Raw genomic sequence first — 21,918 nt, 5'->3', positions numbered from 1 at the left:
GCACAGGTCGGACCGTTCCGTTCCAGTCAGCCTCACACCAAACTTGATTTTGATGCATGCAGAAACACGAAGCGTACTCGATTGCTCCGGTGCCTCAACAGAGATTCAATGTACTACGAAACCCCGAGGACTTTCGCATACCTCGGTGATCTACAAGCAACTCCAGCTTCAGATAATCTTGTCATGAAGTCGTCCCTGTCAATACATTTTGAACCTGCAGGCCAGCTCTCAGGCCCGTCCCAGCGAACAATGGATGCAGAAGGAGGTAGAACAGCATCTAAATTAAAATGCAGTCGGAGTCCCACACGGCGGGAGGCGTAGAAGTTGGATAGCTTGGTGGGATCATGAAGTCTATTGATGGACAATGCGCAAAGCGACGGAAGCAGAGCATTATCATTTTGTAGCAGGTCAAGGGCATCGTCCGCGAAGCCATCAATGATATCGAGCCGATATATCGCCGGTGCCTCTTCCAATAGTGTTCGAAGAGATGACAAAGAAAAATGGCAGCCCTTAAGCATTAAATGCACACAAGGAAGTTTGGTTTCGTAACCAGGCTCACGTTGGCGGAAGAATTCCCGGATATGAGAGTCCCATTCGTTGTATAAGGTCAGACTGGCTAACCCTGGCACAGACAGCGACAGCAGCATCGCGCCTAGAGACGCGTTGCTACCAGATCGCAGAGAACGAAGGGCAGGGATATGGAGGTCTCCGGCCATGGTCCAATGGTCGATGAAATCACCGTATATGGAAAGATTGGTCAAGGAATAAATGGAATGGATCAAGCGACAAAAGGTTTTGTAATTGATGCGGTGGTCTCCGAATTCCTCTAGATGAAGAGTCGTGAGGCCGTGTAAGGGAGGAGGAAAATAAGTGATGGCACTGTGTTGCACGCGGAAACTAGTGAGTCTAGGTGCGCTCCCGCGTAAAATACTCGTATCTCCATCAATGGTGTCGAGGTCCGGCGTTTCACAAAATCCGTCCAAGCAAATGACAGAGAGGTGCTCTAGATGTGGGAGGTGGAATTGGGATATGTGTTGACTGAGGAGGTGAGGAGAAGAGTTGAAGTCGGCTCGAATGGATATCAAACGCCATCGAGTCGAATGCGTAGTGATAATTTCCAGGGTACGTGTCCACTCATCCTCCGAGAGAATGACCCTCAAATCGGTTGTTAACGTCCGCGCGCGGGATAAGTACGTCTCTATGATATCTTGCTGTAGGGAGCTGCCTAGGACTTTGGCATCTACCTGACGCCACAATGCGGCGTGTCCCAGTACGATCGCCCTCCAGCGACGGTTGACGTGAGATATGGCTCTTTCTGGTGGCGGTGACGCGAACGCGGACTGGGTAAACACGAAAATCCGAAGTAATGTGGCATCAGAGAGCCTATCGATGAGCGATGTATCGTCGTCTGGTAGGTGTTTGTAGTGGCCAAATTGCTTTATCCTCAACCACAATTTGTGGTACCATCGCCCTTGCCTCATGCCGGCCAATGTGCCCTCACCTGTAAAGCCATGACAGTCAACGACATCATCGAGAAACGAATGCTACTGAACTCACCGGAGCCAAACGTCTTAGAATGTTTTATCCAGCAGAGTTAGGGAGGACCAACCGAAACATCATGCGACAGCATTCATATATTGGGTACTATGAATAAGGAAAGGGAAGGGTCCTTTTAACGCCGGGACGCCACGAGGGCGGCAGGGTCCGAGCGGCAGTGACCCTTGAAGAACCCTGACTGACACACTTTTCTCTTTTCTTTTCTGCAAAAAACTTGCGAAGCACCTGGAAGAAGTCATTCTGTGGGAAGCTGGATATTATGATTCTCTACCAGCAAAGTCACTTGGAAAACTAATATTGAGATTTCTCCTACATACAGGTGGACAGTCTGAGAAAGAGCGCACAAAGAGGATCCAAGATCCCCGAAACAGCCTTAGCCGCCATAAACTCGAGGAGCGCCCTAATCCCAAGTCGGAAAAGCCTTGTTTATGGAAGCGCGTTACTGTCAAGCTGTATTCAAACGGCTGTAAGCTTGATTAATGCTAGTCTCGTAATCCAGACTCCAAGACCCGTATGAAGATAAGTCGTTCAATGGATGTAGATTAGTGCGCAACAAGTCGGACTTGTATAAAACCCACGGACCTCCATTGCGCCTGCTAGCGTTTTTTTTCGATGACAGTAGAATGGATATCAAGAGACATTATTGGCGAATATATAGACTACGAGCAATTAGACAACTCTGTAAAGATGGCTCATCTGTACACTGTAGCCCAATGTGAACACGCGCAATAGAATAGGGAACAACTCTTGTTGCGGTAAGAACATAAAAATAGGTAAAGTAGGAAACCGATCGCAATCGGTTTCCGCGGAAGTATATAATAAGGCTAAATAATCGTACATAGCGCGTAATCATATTGCATGCTAAGAAGAAACAGCCGGCCCCGATGAAAAATCAATTAAGGCTCAAGTTCTGCGAGTTGTAAAGAGCCCAGTATCTGCATAAGCAGCCTGCACTATAATTTAGCCAAATTTCTTTCCTGAGGAGGAATGGTAGTCGCCGGGGGAAAGTAACTTTGTCATAGCCGAACTTGAACTCGCTCCTACTCGTAGGGAATAAAATATCCCGGCAACGAAAGGACTAGTCCTTTCGAATTCGTTGCATGTTGGCCCTTGTGCGAAGTGCGGAAGGTTCACCAAGTCGTATACTTATCGAGATCCCGGCCCGATTTTTCCAGCGACTACCCACCTTAAGTACCATGCGCTGATGGCCGTACGTGCACTTTTGTTACAAGAGCTGCAAGGAAAGTGCATCATTTCCAGATGAGCTGAGCTTAGGACCCAGATTGCTCAAGTCCCTATCCTCCCTTGCATACGATAAATGTCGGATCCTTTCCTAGGCACTATACTCAGCCAGCTCAACTACATCACCCATGAAGTTGATGGAGGTAGTGCTGGATTACGGCTGTCCATTTAATTCCCTGATCAACTTCTTCGCAAAACCATCAAAACTTGCGATACATTACCCCACATTCTTGCCCCAGATTGTCGTCGCACGCAAGCGGGCCGGGTCACCAGGCGTTCTTAACAGTCACGGGGGGTATTCCATCAGTTCGAGCGTGAAGCTTCTCATGTGGTCCGGTATTGAAGAAGTGGCTCGTATAAAAGGAGGACGCGACCGTAACACTGTTTGGATCAACCGAATCCTACCGAATCCCCCACCGATACCATGGCTCCTCTCACTGGAACGACTGGTATGTCCCCAAATCGAGCGGACTATGTTCGGTTGACGACGTGTTCCAGGTTCACAATTGTCCAAGCGACGGTGGTTATTCGCCTTTGCCCTTGTTACTTCATTGTTCTTCACTTGTACGTTTCTCTAACCGTTGATTCTTCCGGTCCTAAACTATATTCGCAGGGGGGTTCGCGTACGGCGTTAGTGACTCTGCAATTCATTAGAATTCTCACCGATGTCTGAGCTTGTCTTGCAGCTTCTGGATGTCCTCAACGCCCACTTTCAGACAGTCTTCGGGATATCAAAGCTTCAGAGCACCATGCTCCAATTAGCATACTTTGGTGCATATTTGGTCTACGCACCAATTGCTAGTATTTTCGTACGTTACTTCTTCCATCTGTCCCCGTCGCTAATCGATTCGTTATCTGGCATGTAGATGAGGCGAAAAGGCTACAAGGTGCCGCTTCATGCCATCTTCTCCATTGCATTCCAAATACTAAATGCCCCGCCACAGGCCGGCATACACATGGGCCTAGGCCTTTACAGTCTCGGTATGTGGTCTCCGAACCCCGTCGACTGCAGATATCTTAACCTTTTTCCAGGCGCCGTCTTCTTCTGGCCATCTGCCGTTTATGAAAAATACGGTGGATTCGTCGCATGTACCTTCGTTATTGGTGGGGCATTCTTCGCTCGGTGTTTTCGGTTTCTCTTCATCCCACTCTGATAGGCTGCGGGCTCGCCACCCTCGAAGTCGCGGCCAACTCGTACATCGCTGTGTTGGGAACACCGCGATATGCTGCTGCCAGGCTTAACCTGAGCCAGGGTTTCCAAGGCGTAGCGTCTTTTGCTGGACCGCTTATTGCTTCGAGGTGGTTCTTCACTGGAGCGAACGCCACAACATTAGACACTGTCCAATGGTTGGTCCACTCTTTTGGTATTTGGCATGTAACGTTGACTGTTGATTTCTATCATCAGGGTATATCTTGCCGTCGCAGGCCTTGGTGTCGTTCTAAACATCCTCTTCTAGTAAGTTTTTACTCTTAAGGCAAATAATGCACGGACCAACTGACCAGATGGTTCAAAGCTTCTGCGATCTACCTGAGATCACCGAAGACGCCTTGTCCCAAGAAATCCATGAAGCCGGCATTACTGTGGACGACCAGCCATTTTGGAAACAATGGCGGTGTATCTTTGGATTTGTAGCGCAGACCTGTTATTGGTGAGCATTTTCGCGGCGGGTGCTATCCGATACACTTTTAATGAAAATAGCGGGGCCCAAATCGGCGTAGCGTCCTTTGTAGTGAACCTCTTAGTCGGTCAGAATATTGGGATCAGCCAATCCAAAGCCAGTCAATTATTCTCGTTCTGTCAGATAACATTCACTGTTGGACGGTCAGTACTTGGTAAAAACTCTGCAATTAGTTTCGTTCACTAAACTTCCAGGTTTGTGGGAGTTGCTATTCTCAATTTTGTGGACCCGGCATTGTTATTGACTTTCTACGCCGTATGCTGTTGCGTATTCTGCGGCTCCATTGTGGGTTCACCTGGACAAGCGGCTGTTGGATTTTTGTTTGCATTGTTTTTCTTCGAATCCATTTGTTATCCGGTACGTACTTCCTGCCCATATGTGTATATCTTTATTTTCTAACAGCATTATTAGTGCATCTTCACATTAGGAACGAAAAACCTGGGGAAACATACCAAGAAAGGATCAGGTCTAATCGTCATGGCATGTTAATCAACGGTGCAAATCAAACGTGTATGCTGACGTGTTCTATAGGGAGTTGGAGGCGGCGCATGGTACCCTCCTGCTCAAGGTGGTTTGGCGGACAGGGCTTATACTCGCAGGTCGTACCTTGTCCCGCTATCAGGTTATCTGGTGGTATTTCTTTACGCAGGGTATGGCTATCCCCGTTGGTTTTATCCTGTGTCCTGTCACTGACGTTCATTTGCAGAGGACTTGTCATTTCCCAGACGGTGAAAGACGGTTTCCACTTCCGCAATGTTGACCAGTTAGCTCAAAGACGGATGGGTGCATCAAACACAGACCCATACACGAAAGAAGACGAATCAAATCAGAGGTCACAAGATGGCAAGGAGAAGTCGGGTACCGCCCACATTGAGGTAGTATAGGCTTGTTAGACACATTAAAGATAGGCGTACAGTCCATGGGTGTCATGTCTTTGGAGGGGGCAAATGAGTTATGTTTATGATTACACAGCGGACGTTCGCGACCCTGTGATACGGTCTACTACCTGAGAGACGGTGAGTGACGGTAAAGCAGATGGTAATGTACACACATCTCTCACGTAAGGGAGCGACAGCACTGTCCCAATAAAAGGTAGCTGCCTCATGAAAGTAATGATGACAGGGAAAAAGTCACTAGAGCACCGTAAGCGTCTTCATTATCTAGGACAGGCAGGCAAGGAACACACCCGAACAGGTTCAAGAACCCAAACGTCTCCACAACCATACCAACGAACGGCCACTTTACAAAAACGAGAATAATCCCACCGATGAAACATATGGTGCCACGTAGTTTCTGCTTCCTTGCGAAGAAATAAAACGTTTTCTGGGGTCCAATTATGAGGGTGAGGCCTGAAACGAAGAGTATCTGCAATGCACCAGTCGTCAAGGAGAAGTGCAATGGCAGAGATAGATCTATACATTGCCGAGAGCAAGAAGAGCGCCGTCGAAGAAGAGCATAACACCCAGCAACATAAACAGCGCGCCGAACGTCGTGAGAGCCACACCGATTTCTGCAAAATGAAGGGTCAGAAAAGTACGTGTAGGATAATAAAATATGATAACGAACTCTGAGCATCTGAAAGCCACATATTGAATACCGGCGCGTCGTAAAGGAATGAGAAGAAAAGGAAAGGAGGATGTGCACACGTGACAAGATATAAATCACCCTTGGCCGTCAGCGTGGGAAATGTTGTCACTTCGTCTACATTCTCCTTACGACGGAGAAACTCAAAAAGTCCATTCCATTCCAAAAGAACATTATTTAAGAGAGCATATAACTTCCCAATTGGAGCAATTCATAACGTAGTCTTGGACCGAAATCGGATATCCTCCCCTCACGAAAATGAATCTCGAATTTGCCCAGTTTCTTGCTGTTCGTATTTCCTGCGTGTTTCATTTCCGTTTCTGATACTACTATAGGCTAGGTATAATAGTATACGCACCGCGTTTCCTCAAGAAAGTCGACGAAAATGGCTTCTACGTGCCATGGATGCATTTTGGTCTGCGAATCCTCCCATATCCCAGCCGAACGCTGCTACAGCATCTGAGGAACAGGTAGGAAAATGTTATTCTCTCAATGTCGCACTTTAATGTTAGAGCAGGTGGTGTCCTCGGAGGACGCAGATCCCCTGGATCAATTGCTCGACGACGTCGACGGAGGCCTTGTCCTCCGAACAGACTTTTCCAACGATGAGGCCTGGTTAGCTTTTCTTTCTAGATTGAAAGTAGCAGAGAAAGAGTACGCCCAAGCGAACAAGCCTGCTGAGCATGATGAAGACACGAAAATGGATGACGACGACGAGAGCGACTCGGAATCTGAAGCGTCCGGACAGCTCATCAAGGTCATCGACCCATTGACACCCGGGGACCGTTCCTTGTTCCAAGATATATCCAACTTGCGCGCGCTACGGCTGCTGAATGACGTAGATATACGTCCTGCGCCTACACCGCCTACAGGAAAAAAACGCATCTCATCGCCGAATAGGCTAGTGGATCGGAGTGGATGGCAGGAGATATATTCAGGCCTTAGCATCTGGGTATACGACTCCCGCTCAAACACAGACCAGTCGTTGAGGCTTGTCAGTCAGAAAGGAGATGTGTATGGCACCGCAACGTCAGTACTCATTCCACTTGACGCTCATCGTTTCATGTTTTGACACAACATGAAAGCGGCGACAGCTGGAGAGCGCAGGCCTCACACATCTATGAATTGCAATTCAACATGACCTTCTTGGACATGAAAATAAATTTCGGAGGTTTGGATCGCTGGGATCTTGATGAGCGAACAAGGAACATGACTGAAGCGGAGTCATATATACCATAGATGTTCAGTGATCAAATCATGTATGGGTTGCGAGGCAAATATTTTGAATTTTATATATGATCCCGAAACACCAGCCTCTCGACACCACCTACAGCACAAGTATAGCTTATGAAGTGACAGTCCAGACACGAAGAGCATTGTCGGTAAATCCAGCAAACAGTGTCTGGCCATCAGCCGACCATGCGATGGACACACACTCAGGCTGCCTTGCCTCGTCACCACCATCAGTGTATGCTGGCTTGAGCTCGTCAACAATAGACCTAGATATTTGTTAGCGAAGAAAACTACGAGTCAAATCAAGAAAGCTCACTTGCTCTCCAGATCGAAGATTTTGACACAGCTGGCGGTAGCAGCGCACAGCCAGTAGCGGTTGGGAGAGAAAACCAACGCGTTGACAACATCGCCGGCTTCCAGGGAGTAGAGGTGCTTGCCCTCATTGAGGTCCCACAGCATAGTGATACCGTCCTTTCCACCAGAGGCGGCAAGGGAGCCATCAGGGGAAACAGACACGGTGTTGATGTAGCCGGTGTGGCCGTAGTGGTTGGTCTTGAGCTTGAATTTTGAAAGTTCCCAGACCTGTTAAAAGGAGTCAGTCACTAGAGCATGAAGGAGTAAGATAGAATCAGAGATCTTGGTGGAAAAATTGTCTCATAGGGACAAGTCCCTCTGAAGTAGCAAATATAAAGATATAACATCATGGAAAGGAAGAGTATACAAAAAGAAAGAATCCTAACCTTGACGACTCGGTCCCAACCACACGATACAATAACAGGGTTCGACACGTTCGGGCTAAACCTCACACAGGACACCCTAATGGACTATTAGGAGGGAAATTGCACCAGCAGACTCGTTCCACGTACCACTCTGTGTGACCCTCCTCCTTGATGTCAAACTTGCACTCTCCCAAAGTATTCCAGACCTTGATGGTCTTGTCACGGGAGCCAGACACGATTTGTCTGTTGTCGGCACTGAAGCTGACAGATAAAACATCGGATGTGTGACCAACAAAACGACGCGTTGTAACACCGGTATGGAGATCCCAAAGTCGGAGGGTGTGGTCCCAGGAGGAAGACAAAGCGAACTGGCCGTCGGAAGAGATGACGACATCGGAAACAAAGTGGTTATGGCCGTGCAAAATTCGTTGTGGGTATCCGTACGAGTCCTCGTCGCGGGTGAGCTGCCACACGATGATAGTTTTGTCTGCACGAAACGTCAGGGTGAATCGACTTGAATTTTGGACGTGGACGCACCCCGGGAAGCAGTCAAAATCATGTCGGGATTCTCCTGCGAGGTTGCGATGGCGGTGACCCATCCTTTGTGGCCTTCCAAGGAACCAAGGAACCGCAATTGTTCAGCCATTTTGTGTAGTGAGAGATGGGATATGCCTGAAAACGATGCCCGGACTGGGTGTCACGTCACGACTTCAGCCACCGTGACGACCTGTATAGTTCCCGGCGGGTGCCGATATTCGTCATGCAACGGGTCGAACGTGTTTAGCTTTGCGTTAAACTCGTCTCGATTCGCCACCGTTCTTTCAAGTTGTTTATCCTATGAACTGACATTCAAACATAAAACTACAAATTGCTCTCAAGTTGTATGCAAACCTCTGTAATATATGTCTATACATGCTGCCATCGCCTGAACCCGGTTCACTCTGCAGACACATAGTGTGTCACCCAAAAGCGAGATAAGAGCAATCTACGTATCAATAATCTACATAAGCTCGATCATAAATGCGTAATCTTTCAAGGACTCCGAAGTCTCTTCAAGTACTTGTCCGCCAACTGTACTCATGGCTGCCAGTAAAGGCAGAATTCCTGTAATAAGTAGGACGCTTTGTGGCCATCATTAGCTCGGCTGATTTTGTTTTTCTCAGTTGATACAGATCCAGGTGTAGATGATATCATTGCAATGTCTGTCTGAGCACTTGTCCCTCCGAGTCTTGCTTGATTCTGATCATATCATATTGTAGTCTGTTCGCTCTCGCTTCACCGGAGCTTGAGGTTCTCTCCATTGTTGTTTCCTTTGGTTTGTCCTCTTATCAATTATTCCCGGGCATCGTCTGAGGCAGAGATTCCAGGCAATACCGATATCCAGTCATCATAGTTCGTTAATATACGACTGTGCCCCAGACTTAATCTCACTTTGTCACAAGTGCAAACATTCTCAAGACTTATCAGGCTCTGGCTCGCCATTTCGACGCTTATCCGGCGGAGAAATCCCGTTTCCCCAACTATGAAGCGTCCCCCAAAACCTCGCTCGTGCTCGGAAGCGACGGCCCCCTGGAAGGTGACATCCATAGCGCCCAATATTTCCATGGAAGGTTCGTATGCCCATTATCCATTGTGTTAGTTCATACCAAGACTTTGGCTAGGGACGGTTTAGGTGGGATCTCGGAACGCCATAGCGAATTCAACGCAGAGTTCGACGCAAACGATGGACATCCCCAGCTTCTGTTGTCAAAGAAACCTGCGGTTGAAAGCTCGCTTGAACTGTTACAATGCTACCCGGAAAGAAGCATCACTTATATAGCTCTCGGTCCGCTAACAAATCTCGCACAGCTGATGCGACGCAATAAGGATCTAGTGAGAGGTCGCATAGGTCGTGTCATCTGTATGGGAGGCGCCTTGGATGTCCCGGGAAATACAAGTCCCGTCGCGGAATGTACGCACTCCTTTCTTCGCCTCTGGATCAATCGGTGACCATCAATCTACCTTAGTCAATTTCTTTGCGGACCCGTATGCCGTCAAGGAGCTTCTAATGCCCTCGAAACCAGAGTTCGGTCTGCCCCTTGACCGGTTTTTCCTCCTGCCTCTTGATATAACCACTCCGCACGAACTGCCATTCCTGGTCTATCAAACCCGAGTCGATCCTTTGTTCTCGAATATGAATACACCTTCCTTTGCTGACGAGAAGAAGGCTCTAACTCATTTCACATCGTCTTTTTTGGAACATACTCGTACGGTTATGCTCCAGTTCGGTAAGGATGCAATGGAATTGCACGATATCGTAGCGGTATGGTGTGCGATCGCGAACCCTCCGTCGTCAGCTACTCTAAGTCCCGGTTGGAGCATGCATAAGCGCACCTTTGAGATCGAGAGGTGGGTGCTCTATAATTCTCCCGTCTCGTATGATATTAATATAACTGAACTCTGGACCAGGATCGGCGAGCTGACTCGGGGTATGTTAATTATAGACCGGAGAGAGGACGAGGCAGCTTACGCTCCGGGGGCAAACAGAGCGCTTGTACAAGAGGAGTTGGATAAACACCAACTGGTGCATGGTCCTTGGGAATCTACCGCTGTTCCCGCTGCAGTGGAAGTGGAGTCCTGGAGTTCTTCATGTCATGACGGCTCACGTATTTCGTGCATCATAAAAACACCCGGGCACAACGCTCTGTTGCAGCTCCTTCTTGAGCGAGTGTGGGGGACATAGACAGAATCCACTTGTACAACAACGCATTAGGTCCGAGGAACGAGACTAGAGGAATTTTCTTTGCAAGTCAGACGGATGAAATGAAACATAACATGGTTGCCATTCCTGTGGCGGCATCCATCGGTGTTTCCACACCGCCAAGAGTAAGTTTAAAAATATACGGTCAAGAAAATCTTTGATTTATTAGCCCCAGGCAATTGTGTGTTGGATTTTGCGGAGACAGGTAGTCCGTATGATAGTATTCAAGATCTTCTCCCCAATGGGGAAGCCTAGGAAGGATTGTGTCACAAATCCGATCGGCAAGTAGACTGTTTCTGTTGTTTGGAAGCTATACTTAGCACGTTTTACGGGTTTCCGCCTCTGGGCGCTCGGACTTACAGACAATGACAATATTAGCGAGCGAACGAAGAAACGCAAAACGTGGATGGCCGGTCAAATCCGTTCATGTGAACCTGTTGATGTTGTCTTGAGAGTTGATGGTGATCAATGTCGTGGCCGGACAGCTGCAAATGTGCGTGATGCCGCCCTGTTCTATCCTGTGATGATGCACAGTGATGTCCTGTCGGGCGAGATCCATTTGAAAATCACAGTCGTTCATGCCTGAATTGAATGCCAATTTGAATATGACGTACTGTGGCGTGGTTGCTGCAGGTCTTGTCACCTTCTCATGGACTTCTTGTTCTCTTGATTCTCGAGTGCGACGACACTTTGGTCTTACCCGAATATCGAGTTTTCCGGACTTATGCGCAACTTCTGTGGCCCCCTTCGCCGCGCCGTCGGGCATCTATTAGATATTTTAGATTCACGTCGCTTTCGCTCTCCATGAGGATTCGCAGAGCTGGGGTCGAGGCATAATAATATAGTGCATCCGGGTCTGCCGATAACACCGCAGGGGTTTCCTCACACAAAACCTCCGGCGCGCCGCTTCCAACTGTTGATGTCCCTTTAGTAAATATGAGTTTACAGTTCGGTTAGTTCGGATAACCTCCGGTGACTCCCTTGGGACGCCTACTACGGGAGATAGCTCCGAGACCCTGCCTATGGAAGCTACTACGGTTTTGAAAAACAAATGAATCTGATCATCAATTGTGAATTCGCAACTGTGGGAACTGCAGGGTCTTTATATCTAGCTCTCTGGCCGCCTAGTTGTCAAATCCCTGCCGCTTATTTCCCCTCACCTATTGCTATGACCCGTGGTCGCAAGAAAGATCTTACTATCCCTCCCACTCGCGCGTTGACTCAGCAGCGAGACTACCGCGCTCGTCGTGCTCAGTATGTCAATGACCTCGAAGAAAAGTGTCGAGCGCTCGAGATAGAGAACTCTGACCTTCGGCAAGAGGTGCGGTCCCTGCGCGTCAAACTACCTTCTGCGACCGTGCATAATCCTCAGATGGTCAGTGATGTGCGCTCCAGATCTAGGACGATGGTGGTGCTCACAGTGGTCGTTGCACTGTAGGTGCAAGCCTCCGCTCAGTTGATGCAGGACTTGTCCACCGCATCGCAGACGCTGGCACGGTTTCAACATGTAGTTTTCTCCGAGGTTAACACTTTCCCGCCACCCATGCCGATATCACGTCCGGAAAGCGGGAGCATGCCCTCACCCGTTTCTCTTGCTGCCTCTCCAAGCACTCCACACGCCACCGTCGACAAGAACGATGCATTTTCTCGGTCGTACCAAAACATACCGAGGTTTCCTCGCGATATCCTGTGCGATCGAGACCGCGATAACACCAGGTATGTGATCTATGGTGACTGCAATCGCTCATTTTTTCTGACACGGTTCCTTATTAATGTTAGTGCAGACTCTGGTGGCCGTTTGTATGACAATGAGTCTGATGGTTCTCATTCAGACGAAGAGCATACGACACACAGGGACAGCTCGTCTCGGTCGTATTCATATACGAATTCTCCTCACCCGTTACCTTATCGTTCAACAGCATAATACTTTCGGCACATCTGGATGGGACGATTTATTCACTTACTGTATTATAACCGATTGTAAAGTAGATTGACTGGATGCCTAGCATTAATGTTTCAGAGTACTTGTTGTTTTGTTAATTGTCTCAATTGTTGTGAATGACATGAAGGTATGCAACCCATAGATGTGAGAGACGCGCCGTCCATACATAAGTATTATGTATTATAAATCCACAAGGCATACTAATACATCTCAAACACAGAACCAGCCCATGCAATCATAAACATCTACGATCGTCGTTCAGATCTCATACGGATGCTTAACTAGTTCATCGTAGAGCTCGGGAGGAAGATCACGGACCAGTGTGACAGCAATGCCGATGACAGGTACTGCCTCAAGAGGAGGGAACGTACGGAGCAAACGCATAGGGCTGCGACACCTTGTCAACTTCAAACGGCAAACAGAGTAGAGAATTACCTACCTGGGAGAGCTCATCACCTCATCTCTGATGAGAAGAAGCTGTGCAATGACACAAAGCACATTGAGATGCACTCCAAAAGCGAGAAGAAAGTCCCATAGACGGAGCACTTGGTCTAGAGGGGGGGTACATGCGCAAAGCGTCAGGACAGCTATGATCGATATCAGAAAGATGAGAATGGCCCGAAGATGTTAACACCCACAAGGGAAAGCGTATATTTCTGCCGACAGGTTCTTCTTGCGCAAAAGATCAAATAAGTCTGGGTCTACTATTTTGAGGCACTTGTCAAGAAGCTAATCAAAAACCAGTGAATTTCTGGGTGCTAAGGGATAGAACAGAGATGCGGCACCTTCAGGCCCCGATGTACTCCATCAAGCGTGGGTTGGACATAAAGAGGGCAAGACTCCTCAATGAACTTTGAGAAGCAGTAGAAAGCCTCAAGTTCCGATGGCATTGTAAAAAGAAATGGAGCCGCGAGAACATTCATGCCTTGGACATAAGTAAATCCTAATTGATGCGACTCTTGTCGGTCTGTCAACGGTTGAAAAAATTAGCCGTACACAAGGCTAAAGAATGGAGTCCATACTTACCGTGGTTCTTCCACACGAACGCATCCAGCAGACGAACTAGCATGTCTTCTCGCACGCGCTCTTTGAAGCCGCGATCAGTTGCTAAAGTCCTAATCAAGCAGCATGAACAACAAGCTCTCCATGTGAATGTGTGAAACACGCACCGAAAAGTATCGTTTCTGATTTTCTCTCTGACTTCGCAGGGGCCCCGTGCGACATACTTCAAGTACGTATCCGCGGACAAGTCATTGATGTGCAGAAGTATCTTCCATATCCGGGGCCGTAGCGTCGGATCCTATAGAGCATAAGCCGTAATTATAATTCAAGTCAATTTTACACTGTAGTACTGTACGCACAGCAGCTGAAGGAATCCCATCTACGAGGATCATCCGCCGAAGTTTCTTGGTTCCATCGTCAACTTCGCCTGATGCACGCGACTTGGATGAGATCTTTGGCTGGTTGAGGAACCTGGCAAATGAATGAACGGTTGCGGTACTCGAGGACATCATGGGGGTTCGGAAGCAATTAATTGGCCTTGTGCATGTGGGCGTTGGTGGGTGCAGGCAAAGGTGTTTGTTGACACGTGTTGTCCTGGCTCCTTCAACACGTCTACGCGCGCTGCCCAGGCTTACACTCAAACGCCTATGGACGTCCCTTTCATTTCTTCTGGAGCGTCCAGTCGGCGGCACTTTTCTCTCGTTCGTAACGTGGAGAACGCCCAATCAGGACAGCATGCCGACGAGTACATATTCGCTGAGGTCCGATCCATTCGAAGTCAATTCAACGACCCGGGGCTGTCTTTGGTGGGTAGCGTCCGCCTTTGCCCAGTGACAGTAGAATCATGAACTTGATTTTAGCGGAGTTGTAAAGAACTTCTGATTGTACTGCTCTATTGCTATAACGCGGTGACGACTAGTACGCTAAAACAGGAGGCCTTATATTTTGCGATTCCCCATGCGATTAACTTAGCTGAGGCAGCTTCCAATGCCAAGGACAAGTGGATCGGTGCGTCGTTACAGAAAAGGGAGAAGGGACCATGCCCATTGTATTGTGTCAGGCTATCTATTTTGTTCCGAAATTATGCCTCCCAACCACGAGTTACAACTCATGCTCGTAAACACCTTGCGCAAGGTCTGCATAGCCAAACTGTCCGAGACTGCCATTCTTCAACTCTTGATAGGATTTAGAAGGCTCTTCGCCCACGCGAATATGTCTTGCCTTGGACAACCTCATAGCCTCGTCAACAGAAGACGTGATCCCCGCTGTGCAAGCCCGACTTCAGGATCTACTAGTTCATTACTCGTCAGTATGTGCGCTGGCGTTTGTCATACACACCTTTTGACATCTTTCGTCTTCATTATAGACCTCATATTCGACGTAGAGCCCTACTGGCATACAGGGCCTTGTCCAGACATGATACCGACCTCATCAAGCGCATCATTCCCACTGTGATGAAGAGAATGAAAGATCGTGACCCATCTGTGTCGGGTTCCGCCATTGCGATATCGACGTCAATTCCTGATGTGCGCGCCTTCCATTCAAATACGCCATTGCGTCGCTGATACGACGGTCTGCCAGAACCGTGACATCCAGAAGCTAATCAATGAGCTTTTCTCCTCAGCATCAACAATCGGGCACCCTGAGTCGAGATACTGGCTGCTCACAATTATTCGAACACTTCGAAATTTAGGGTTGGTTCCATTTCATGTGACTCGCGGCAAAACTCATGGAATTCATAGGATGAATGATACCAGCCTGCCAAATGTCATTAGATTAATTCGATCGGCTTCAACCAGCAAGGACTATGGTTAGCACAATATTCTTTATCCGTGATCGCGTTTGAAGACTTTACACAAATCAGGTCTGCTCCGCGAAGCTGCACTACTTCTCCGGGAGATAAGAAAAGAGGCATTTCTCAACATCGCGATGTCATCCAGAAGAGCTCTGGTCGAGAGCATCAGGGAGATGCTCGTGTCCCGAGAACCGAACGAACAATACCTCTTCCTATCATGTCTCGACTGTGTCGACCCCATGTGGTGGGCAGGAACCTCACCTGAATGTCCCGCCGTCTTAGAGGAATGGGAAGTAGAGCGATTCATGCAGTTGCTTGACTCTGCTGATCCGTTAATTCGGCAAAAGGTGAAATCCCTTTCTGGCAATGGTCTCATTTGTTACTCATGTATCACTAGGCCGTGAAAGTTCTTAACAACGTCGACCCTGATGTCATCTTGGCGTATTATGCTCAGTCTCTGCAGGCACTACCGGCAGAGATGCCATACAACAACAAGATGGAATTCACATGGCGACTATTAGAAGTGTTGCAGGTACAGTTCGGGGGTGACGGAGAGCGTTATGCTTGCCAAGTCCTGGAACTCTTCAGGCGTGTCGAGTCGGTAGGTCCATCGGACTCCCAACGTGTTCTAGATGCTGCAGTTGAGAAAGTTCTGTCATTTATCAGGGACGGTCGGTTATCTCACCGTTTTTCATGTATACGCCTACTCATTGTATTTCAGGTATCTCTATGTTCCAGATCGCATCCTCCACCGTATTTTTAGCCCGTCTTGCGGAAGGTGAAGACATGGGCCCGACGATGATGGTCATCGTTGCTGCCCTTGGATGTGAATACTGCGGGCAATTGTCTCTGCCTCCAAAGGACCTTCTGAGTGCTTTGTCATCGAGGCTAGCTTCCTCCGCTGGTAAGCACTACTAGGAAAATCACATGAGGATACAGACAGATCCTTCTGCAGCCTCCGTCCAAGACGCCTGTCTGCTCTCTATGCTCAGGATTAGTGCAGAATGTGAAGCAGTACCCGAAGGGGTCAAACTGGCTGTGTCTGGGTTGGCTGAGACTGCTAGACGATATATCCGACATGTCCGTTTTCTTGAATGGTCCTAATTTATGTTTACTAATCTATAAAACAGCGCTGCGAACAATTTCTGAAGCTCTCGGCACAGAGAGACGTATTAATGTCGATATTGCACTCTGCTAGATCACCCACCGTAGGACCTCCGCTTATGTTGCGCGGTGAATGAAAGCTTATTGCATATAGCTTCCTCATGTTCTGCAGGCATTGATGCAACAAAGTTCAAAGTCGAGTCTGGCCTCTCCGCCATTGTCACCTCGGAAGTCGTCTGCGAGTCTCTCCCCGATTGCATCTCCATCTTTGGGAGCTAGCAAGCTACGGTATGATGCATATGAGAGGCCCACATCCATCCCTCGACTACGCGACCGCCAACCATCCAGCACCCGTAGCGAATCAACATCCAATCCCCTTCCCGCACTCTTGAAAACAGTCACCGCTGGGGATCTCGCCTTAGCCGCGCAGGAGTTTGAGATGATGTCTTTGGTAAGACTGTTTTATAACTTCAGTGTTGGACCCCCTCATGTCTTGGTGTCAAGTCTTCACTACAACCAACAGACCACGTAAGGATTGTTTTTAAATATCAATTCCGTGACGGAGGCTGATCACCGGGCTTTTCTGTAGGGCGCACGGCCCGATCTTATTGCATTCGACACACCGTTTATCAGTGATCCCAGTTCCGCTGACTTTGAAATCACCTGGAACACCCTTGGCCCATCCACTTCGGCACAAGGGTGGTTTGAGGGCTCAGTGGACGTCCTCCTGGATCGCTTAAAAACCCTAGAGGGTTCTGAGATGAAAGTCATTCCGGCAGGTGAAACACCGTTTGAGGGTCTGTGTCCCTCTTAATCTGAATCTCTAAATTGCTGACATGCGTGTAGACGAGGTGAAGGTCTCGCTGAAGCCTTCCGAAGCGGTTCTTCGACTTCGCGCGAATGAAGACGACGGTTGTTTATGGCGGTTACGATGTGGGGATGCGCAGCTACGTATACGCATTAAGCGTGCTCTTGCAGAGTAAAATCGCATGTGCAGTTGGTTCCATGAAATCGCGCAGTATCATCCAGAAGCGGTTTCCAGGTTGGCAAGGCACTTGTCAAAAGATTTACTATGATAGGAAGTTTCCCCCCAGACGTCGTTTGGAGACGTGCCTTTTTCTTGCTGCTGGACCTTGAGAGGACCTAAGGCCGCTCTTTTGGCAAACAGGCGAGTATAGGTCTGGGACGTCAGTCGATGATACTCTGCAGTCGTTGTCCGGGTGATATTCTTTCTCAGAACAGAACGATTTGAAGATCTTTACCCACATGCTTATCTAAGTTGCGAAGTGAACCGAACGATAGTATGGTAAAACAGTTTCAAATTTTTGCGGCTCATAACGAATGAGCACCACCTGAAGGGGATCTCACCTCATAACAATCTTTTTGCCGGGCCCAACCTGAGGCTGACTTTGAAAGTAGATGGTATACACATAATCCTTTCTTCTAGACGCTGTGATAAGAAAGGACGTCGACCTAAATGCCGCATTACTGTCGTAACGAAGTTGTCAGAACGCACCATCGAGACGGAAGCAATTATTGACCGCGCTTTACTCCACGATAAATTGATGGAAGAGCAGGATACAGATGATAATCAAGATGTCACATTGGCAAACATTTGGTGAACGGAAAACCGTGTTAACGTAGCGGTACGAGGTAGGTTTCAAATGAGCTAAGCCGTTAAGGGGTAAGTTAATCATCTGCGTCCGTGTCGATATGGTCTGAAATAGCTCGCTTAAACTATATATGACCTAGCCATAAGACATGAGAAATATTTTGTTAACCTGCAGCATTTCTGTGCTGAGTGTGTTTGGACGAATTAACTTGCTATCTATTGGACGTCTGCTGAATCTATGTTAGTATGATCTGAAATAGCTCGTCTATACTACATATGACCTAGCAATAGAATATAGGAAATATTTTGTTAGTGTCCTAAGTGAATTTGGACGAACTAAAGGATCTTTCGCACGTAGCAGGCTGCAGCATCGCTATTAATACTACATCGGTATGATCTGAAATAGCTCGCATATATATACTATATTGACCTAGCGATTAAAGGCAAGCAATTCAAAGTCGCCCTAGTTCGTGTGCATCAGCTGCAACTCTATCTATCGTTACTATCAGATATCCCTTGTTTCGAATTAAAGGGAAACAATTCAAAGTCGCCTTAGTACGTGTGCACAGTTGATTCAAAATCGCCCTAGCCCGACTTTGCACACGTTCTAGGGCGACTTTGCACTTGCAAGTCCCACCGATGCAAGCGGAAGCTACAAAAATACTGTCTCATGTTTCGTCCAGTTCGTCAAAATTCACTCAGTATACAGAAATAGTGTAGACTAACAAAACACATTCTATTCAAAGCAAAGGATATCTGACAAAGGATATCTGATTAGTATATGTGTCTGATATCTGATACACACGAACTCCAACGAAGGCGACTTTGAATTGCATGCCTTGAATTCAAAGCAAAGAATATCTGATAGTGGCGATAGATACTGCAGCCGAGAGACAGTAATAACTCAAAGAGTCAGACTAACGAATGGCAAATTGCCGAGTAATCATACAGTATGGCTAAGAATGGAGGATGATGGTCCCTCATCGGAGCTTGGAGACCGTGGGAAAATGACAATGGTTATAAGACACCATCGAGACCGGCAGAAATTTTCAAGGAACCCCCTTCAAGCGCATCTTCTCAATCTACCACCACCATTGCTTATTGTTATTTCCTCAATCTATATGATTCCACCCTCATTGCAGTATGTCCTATCTCTTCTTTTCTTTCAAGAAACTGCAATTAATTGCTTCCTCAGTTATACAAGACAGATTAACAACATACACTTCGGACCACTTGCATCCTCCCTTGTCGACACCGACCGTCCTCCTTAGGACCACAGGGTCTACCGTATCGTCTTTTCGATTGTCTTCTTCACGACACATGTGATAGTGACAATTGCTCTGCTCTCACCGTGGTTGTCTTTCTCCGAGACCTTTGCGCATAGACATTAGAAAGCTAAACGACCTCTATTGGATTTCAACGAACCAACTGAAACATACCCAAGAAATCATCTTTGATTCTACCACATACCGCCAGCTACTATGTACGCACTCAAAACTCCTTTTTTCCGTCCAGCCAGCGGGCCCTCTTCGCCACCACCAACATCAGCACCACCTTCTCGCCCCGATTCAGGCGTATCTTTTGAGCGATCTCGCCCTCTGAACAGGTTGTCATTGACGACATTCCGGCGCCCGTCACCAGCGCCAGCAAGCACTACTGCATTGACCACGTTGGTACAGGATGGATCGTACCTGGAAATGCTGAGCCTCAAGCTAAGCGAGGCTGTTTCAAAGGCCGTCGCCCAACCAGGCGGTCCACCAGCTGCCCACGAGCAAGTGTCAGGGCGACGGCCGATCCCTGCAGGTCGAGGTCGGGCGTTGGGCTCCCTCATTGCCTCGTGCGTTGTCGTTTTACCTCGTAATATCTGAATGATCTCATTAATCTTGACATTGACAGCGAGCTACATGCGGCTAGTGAAACCCCGCATTTGTACCGGGCCATCTTGCGATCACTTCACAGGCCTTTGTCTGTGCTCCTTGGCAACCTCTCTGCAAGCTTGCTTCTCCACCTTTCCTCACCAACGCTTCTAGCTCTTCCTTCGACTGCGCCTCAGGCCCAAGTTCTCAATCCCACGCAGCTCCATGCCGTTGCCATTGCGACATTCGCTGGCGAGTTGTTGGAAACATTTGATGATTTCGCGTTAGGACTTGATGGGGGTATACGCGGAGACGGCCTGAAGCACATCCGGGAGGGACTGGTTTCCCTTGTTAATCGGGTAGTCCACCCGTTTTTGGGGTTGATGAAAGGCGAGCTCCATCCCCTTGTGGAAGCTCTGGAGACGCTGGCTACTTTATCCACCGGAAAGACCTCTCCAAGTGGCAAAACATCAAGTCATTTACACCTATCCATCGTATCACTACAAACCATCATCCCGGTGTACAGCAAAGCCATCGCGAGATACACGGCGACACCGATATCTCAGACGATCCTGGCTACCTACCTCATATCCATCATATGGAGAGGCCTATTGGCTTTGACGTCGCGTCCATACGTTGCACCGACGCCACCGTCTTCCCCGACGAGCCTTCCTGCTGTCATTAGAAAGCGTCGTGGATCATCTACGCCGCCCCTAACTCCACCTCCGGGACGATTCGTGATCAAGCTTCCGTCGTCTAGGCCTCCTTCACCACCGGATTTGGCGGTATCATCCTCGGTGACCGCTGATGCGCGAGCACTTTATGATATCCTCAACCAACTTCCTAAACCCGATGATCATACCGCAGCTACAAGATTGGCTAGAGAAGCAGTTAACGAAGCCCTTGATGCACTGAAAGCGCTCCCTGCATTCTTTGACGCGGTCTCATCCACTTCTCCCGCACCTTCTGTGGATGACATGGCTCAACAGTTAGTCACGGCAGCGGAGGATCTACCTACACTTATTGCATTGCCGGCGGTGCAACATGTCTACGGCTTGCCTGAGATGCAATCCATTCCGGCAATGCTGGGAATATCTGATTCAGACTACCGGAACGGCTGTCTGACCGGGTTCGGGAGAGCCGAGGAGTGTGCGACTGCCGTAGGGCAGCGCCTGCTTGGTGTCCTCACCCCAACTCTCGGTCCTAATACCATTCTGTGCAAGTGGTTGGAGATGGAGATAGCCGAAGACCCTTTCCCATGTCTGTGACCAATCAGCGCTTATCTGTTAATTATTTTTGGGCAGTGACAGTTATTTTTATTGTTCGTACACCTCTTCTAGCAAGTCCTCTTTTAGATCTCATCTTTCAATAGCAGCATTAGATTGTGCTACATGTTGTGTATGCTAAGGTGTCTCTCTAATTCTATATTCGACCGGCCATCGAAGACTGAATTTTATCCGTGGCTTTGCCGGTGTGGCGTCGGCAACGCAATTATCCTTTGTGAGAAGGCGGGCGGGCGACGATGGTACCGGTGTTCGTCAACCCTAAAGGTATTTGTTAGTTAAGTGATTTCAAGGCTAAGCAGCTTTTCTACCTATCCATGTCGCTGGATTTCTTTTCGCAAAACTGGGTTGCTGAGAAAAACGCAGCTACCGAATTTGTGGAACAATTCAAAGGTGAGGAAGATGCATCCTTACTGAATTATTTACCCAGGTTTATAGTCTTATTGCACGCGGAGAGCAGGAAACTCTGTCTGCTCTCTTAGCCGACAAGGCCGCTAGTAGCCCGTACTCGACGCATGGATGGTTCCCATTCTCTCTGCGCAACTATCCTATTGGATGCCTCGCCATCTT

The 21,918-nt window shown here is 48.2% G+C and overlaps 10 protein-coding genes across 10 annotated transcripts; 6 read left to right on the top strand and 4 right to left on the bottom strand.

Moving 5' to 3' along the window:
• Positions 1-4: 4 nt before the first annotated feature.
• BT62DRAFT_607129 (uncharacterized protein) lies at positions 5-1,867 on the bottom strand. The gene is made up of 2 exons (XM_043181580.1): positions 1,558-1,867; positions 5-1,501 (listed from the first exon to the last, which is right to left on the bottom strand). Exon 2 carries the CDS (start codon positions 1,479-1,481, stop codon positions 114-116), a length of 1,368 nt encoding a protein of 455 aa, XP_043043293.1. The 5' UTR covers positions 1,482-1,501; positions 1,558-1,867; the 3' UTR covers positions 5-113.
• A 1,618-nt stretch (positions 1,868-3,485) lies between these two features.
• On the top strand, positions 3,486-5,484 carry BT62DRAFT_928525 (MFS general substrate transporter; the record flags this gene model as incomplete). The annotated part of the gene is made up of 11 exons (XM_043185529.1): positions 3,486-3,686; positions 3,744-3,780; positions 3,832-3,903; positions 3,957-4,146; positions 4,205-4,255; positions 4,314-4,448; positions 4,499-4,621; positions 4,673-4,835; positions 4,890-4,958; positions 5,010-5,128; positions 5,185-5,484. Coding segments are annotated over exons 2-11 (1,120 nt in total), but the record flags the coding sequence as incomplete, so codon positions are not given.
• Positions 5,185-6,071, bottom strand: BT62DRAFT_928524 (Got1-domain-containing protein). The gene is made up of 5 exons (XM_043185528.1): positions 6,045-6,071; positions 5,897-5,988; positions 5,665-5,843; positions 5,530-5,611; positions 5,185-5,484 (listed from the first exon to the last, which is right to left on the bottom strand). The coding sequence occupies exons 1-5, from the start codon at positions 6,064-6,066 to the stop codon at positions 5,443-5,445; spliced, it is 417 nt and encodes a 138-aa protein (XP_043043291.1). The 5' UTR covers positions 6,067-6,071; the 3' UTR covers positions 5,185-5,442.
• A 127-nt stretch (positions 6,072-6,198) lies between these two features.
• On the top strand, positions 6,199-7,366 carry BT62DRAFT_985276 (uncharacterized protein). Its single transcript, XM_043189927.1, has 4 exons — positions 6,199-6,350; positions 6,398-6,532; positions 6,580-7,091; positions 7,148-7,366. Exons 1-4 carry the CDS (start codon positions 6,321-6,323, stop codon positions 7,299-7,301), a joined length of 831 nt encoding a protein of 276 aa, XP_043043290.1. The 5' UTR covers positions 6,199-6,320; the 3' UTR covers positions 7,302-7,366.
• A 41-nt stretch (positions 7,367-7,407) lies between these two features.
• Positions 7,408-8,660, bottom strand: BT62DRAFT_886468 (guanine nucleotide binding protein beta subunit; the record flags this gene model as incomplete). The annotated part of the gene is made up of 5 exons (XM_043182882.1): positions 7,408-7,561; positions 7,612-7,877; positions 8,036-8,111; positions 8,162-8,501; positions 8,552-8,660. The coding sequence occupies 5 exons, from the start codon at positions 8,658-8,660 to the stop codon at positions 7,408-7,410; spliced, it is 945 nt and encodes a 314-aa protein (XP_043043289.1).
• Positions 8,661-9,093: 433 nt separating this feature from the next.
• On the top strand, positions 9,094-10,736 carry BT62DRAFT_978952 (nucleoside hydrolase; the record flags this gene model as incomplete). The annotated part of the gene is made up of 8 exons (XM_043189398.1): positions 9,094-9,127; positions 9,178-9,214; positions 9,274-9,329; positions 9,382-9,406; positions 9,457-9,624; positions 9,676-9,965; positions 10,021-10,402; positions 10,463-10,736. The coding sequence occupies 8 exons, from the start codon at positions 9,094-9,096 to the stop codon at positions 10,734-10,736; spliced, it is 1,266 nt and encodes a 421-aa protein (XP_043043288.1).
• A 997-nt stretch (positions 10,737-11,733) lies between these two features.
• BT62DRAFT_928520 (uncharacterized protein) lies at positions 11,734-12,774 on the top strand. The gene is made up of 3 exons (XM_043185527.1): positions 11,734-12,129; positions 12,193-12,470; positions 12,534-12,774. The coding sequence occupies exons 1-3, from the start codon at positions 11,806-11,808 to the stop codon at positions 12,676-12,678; spliced, it is 747 nt and encodes a 248-aa protein (XP_043043287.1). The 5' UTR covers positions 11,734-11,805; the 3' UTR covers positions 12,679-12,774.
• Positions 12,775-12,781: 7 nt separating this feature from the next.
• Positions 12,782-14,273, bottom strand: BT62DRAFT_991891 (TBC-domain-containing protein). Its single transcript, XM_043190305.1, has 7 exons — positions 14,058-14,273; positions 13,866-13,996; positions 13,723-13,811; positions 13,482-13,663; positions 13,335-13,425; positions 13,136-13,283; positions 12,782-13,084 (listed from the first exon to the last, which is right to left on the bottom strand). The coding sequence occupies exons 1-7, from the start codon at positions 14,208-14,210 to the stop codon at positions 12,955-12,957; spliced, it is 924 nt and encodes a 307-aa protein (XP_043043286.1). The 5' UTR covers positions 14,211-14,273; the 3' UTR covers positions 12,782-12,954.
• A 22-nt stretch (positions 14,274-14,295) lies between these two features.
• On the top strand, positions 14,296-17,624 carry BT62DRAFT_606735 (ARM repeat-containing protein). Its single transcript, XM_043181577.1, has 16 exons — positions 14,296-14,504; positions 14,559-14,706; positions 14,759-14,832; positions 14,882-15,003; positions 15,065-15,224; positions 15,280-15,392; positions 15,441-15,508; positions 15,563-15,840; positions 15,891-16,164; positions 16,215-16,397; positions 16,449-16,573; positions 16,624-16,701; positions 16,752-17,048; positions 17,102-17,125; positions 17,187-17,376; positions 17,444-17,624. The coding sequence occupies exons 1-16, from the start codon at positions 14,346-14,348 to the stop codon at positions 17,578-17,580; spliced, it is 2,430 nt and encodes an 809-aa protein (XP_043043285.1). The 5' UTR covers positions 14,296-14,345; the 3' UTR covers positions 17,581-17,624.
• Positions 17,625-19,233: 1,609 nt separating this feature from the next.
• On the top strand, positions 19,234-21,527 carry BT62DRAFT_928517 (uncharacterized protein). Its single transcript, XM_043185526.1, has 3 exons — positions 19,234-19,350; positions 19,405-20,046; positions 20,106-21,527. The coding sequence occupies exons 2-3, from the start codon at positions 19,691-19,693 to the stop codon at positions 21,331-21,333; spliced, it is 1,584 nt and encodes a 527-aa protein (XP_043043284.1). The 5' UTR covers positions 19,234-19,350; positions 19,405-19,690; the 3' UTR covers positions 21,334-21,527.
• Positions 21,528-21,918: the final 391 nt, after the last annotated feature.

Source organism: Guyanagaster necrorhizus, assembly GCF_019112545.1.
Source record: "Guyanagaster necrorhizus MCA 3950 unplaced genomic scaffold BT62scaffold_5, whole genome shotgun sequence".
NCBI classification, from domain to species: domain Eukaryota; kingdom Fungi; phylum Basidiomycota; class Agaricomycetes; order Agaricales; family Physalacriaceae; genus Guyanagaster; species Guyanagaster necrorhizus.
This window is presented reverse-complemented; position numbering and strand designations above follow the sequence as displayed.

Bases quoted from the DNA above. Each gene is read 5' to 3' on its own strand.
- BT62DRAFT_985276 (XM_043189927.1), top strand. From the start codon at position 6,321: ATGAATCTCGAATTTGCCCAGTTTCTTGCT. The intron at 6,351-6,397 runs GTTCGTATTTCC...ATACTACTATAG, and splicing joins AATTTGCCCAGTTTCTTGCT to GCTAGGTATAATAGTATACG. The intron at 7,092-7,147 runs GTCAGTACTCAT...ACAACATGAAAG, and splicing joins GATGTGTATGGCACCGCAAC to CGGCGACAGCTGGAGAGCGC.
- BT62DRAFT_928517 (XM_043185526.1), top strand. From the start codon at position 19,691: ATGTACGCACTCAAAACTCCTTTTTTCCGTCCAGCCAGCGGGCCCTCT. The intron at 20,047-20,105 runs GTGCGTTGTCGT...TGACATTGACAG, and splicing joins TTGGGCTCCCTCATTGCCTC to CGAGCTACATGCGGCTAGTG.
- BT62DRAFT_607129 (XM_043181580.1), bottom strand. From the start codon at position 1,481: ATGAGGCAAGGGCGATGGTACCACAAATTGTGGTTGAGGATAAAGCAA.
- BT62DRAFT_928524 (XM_043185528.1), bottom strand. From the start codon at position 6,066: ATGTGGCTTTCAGATGCTCAGA. The intron at 5,612-5,664 runs GTGTGTTCCTTG...ACGGTGCTCTAG, and splicing joins GGGTTCTTGAACCTGTTCGG to TGACTTTTTCCCTGTCATCA. The intron at 5,485-5,529 runs GTGTGTACATTA...ACCGTCTCTCAG, and splicing joins CGCTCCCTTACGTGAGAGAT to GTAGTAGACCGTATCACAGG.
- BT62DRAFT_991891 (XM_043190305.1), bottom strand. From the start codon at position 14,210: ATGATGTCCTCGAGTACCGCAACCGTTCATTCATTTGCCAGGTTCCTC. The intron at 13,426-13,481 runs GTGCCGCATCTC...GTTTTTGATTAG, and splicing joins GAGTACATCGGGGCCTGAAG to CTTCTTGACAAGTGCCTCAA. The intron at 13,085-13,135 runs GTAGGTAATTCT...AAGGTGTCGCAG, and splicing joins GAGGTGATGAGCTCTCCCAG to CCCTATGCGTTTGCTCCGTA.
- BT62DRAFT_928520 (XM_043185527.1), top strand. From the start codon at position 11,806: ATGAATCTGATCATCAATTGTGAATTCGCAACTGTGGGAACTGCAGGG. The intron at 12,130-12,192 runs GTCAGTGATGTG...GTTGCACTGTAG, and splicing joins CCGTGCATAATCCTCAGATG to GTGCAAGCCTCCGCTCAGTT. The intron at 12,471-12,533 runs GTATGTGATCTA...TATTAATGTTAG, and splicing joins CGAGACCGCGATAACACCAG to TGCAGACTCTGGTGGCCGTT.
- BT62DRAFT_606735 (XM_043181577.1), top strand. From the start codon at position 14,346: ATGGACGTCCCTTTCATTTCTTCTGGAGCGTCCAGTCGGCGGCACTTT. The intron at 15,004-15,064 runs GTCAGTATGTGC...TCTTCATTATAG, and splicing joins GATCTACTAGTTCATTACTC to ACCTCATATTCGACGTAGAG. The intron at 17,126-17,186 runs GTAAGGATTGTT...GCTTTTCTGTAG, and splicing joins CACTACAACCAACAGACCAC to GGCGCACGGCCCGATCTTAT.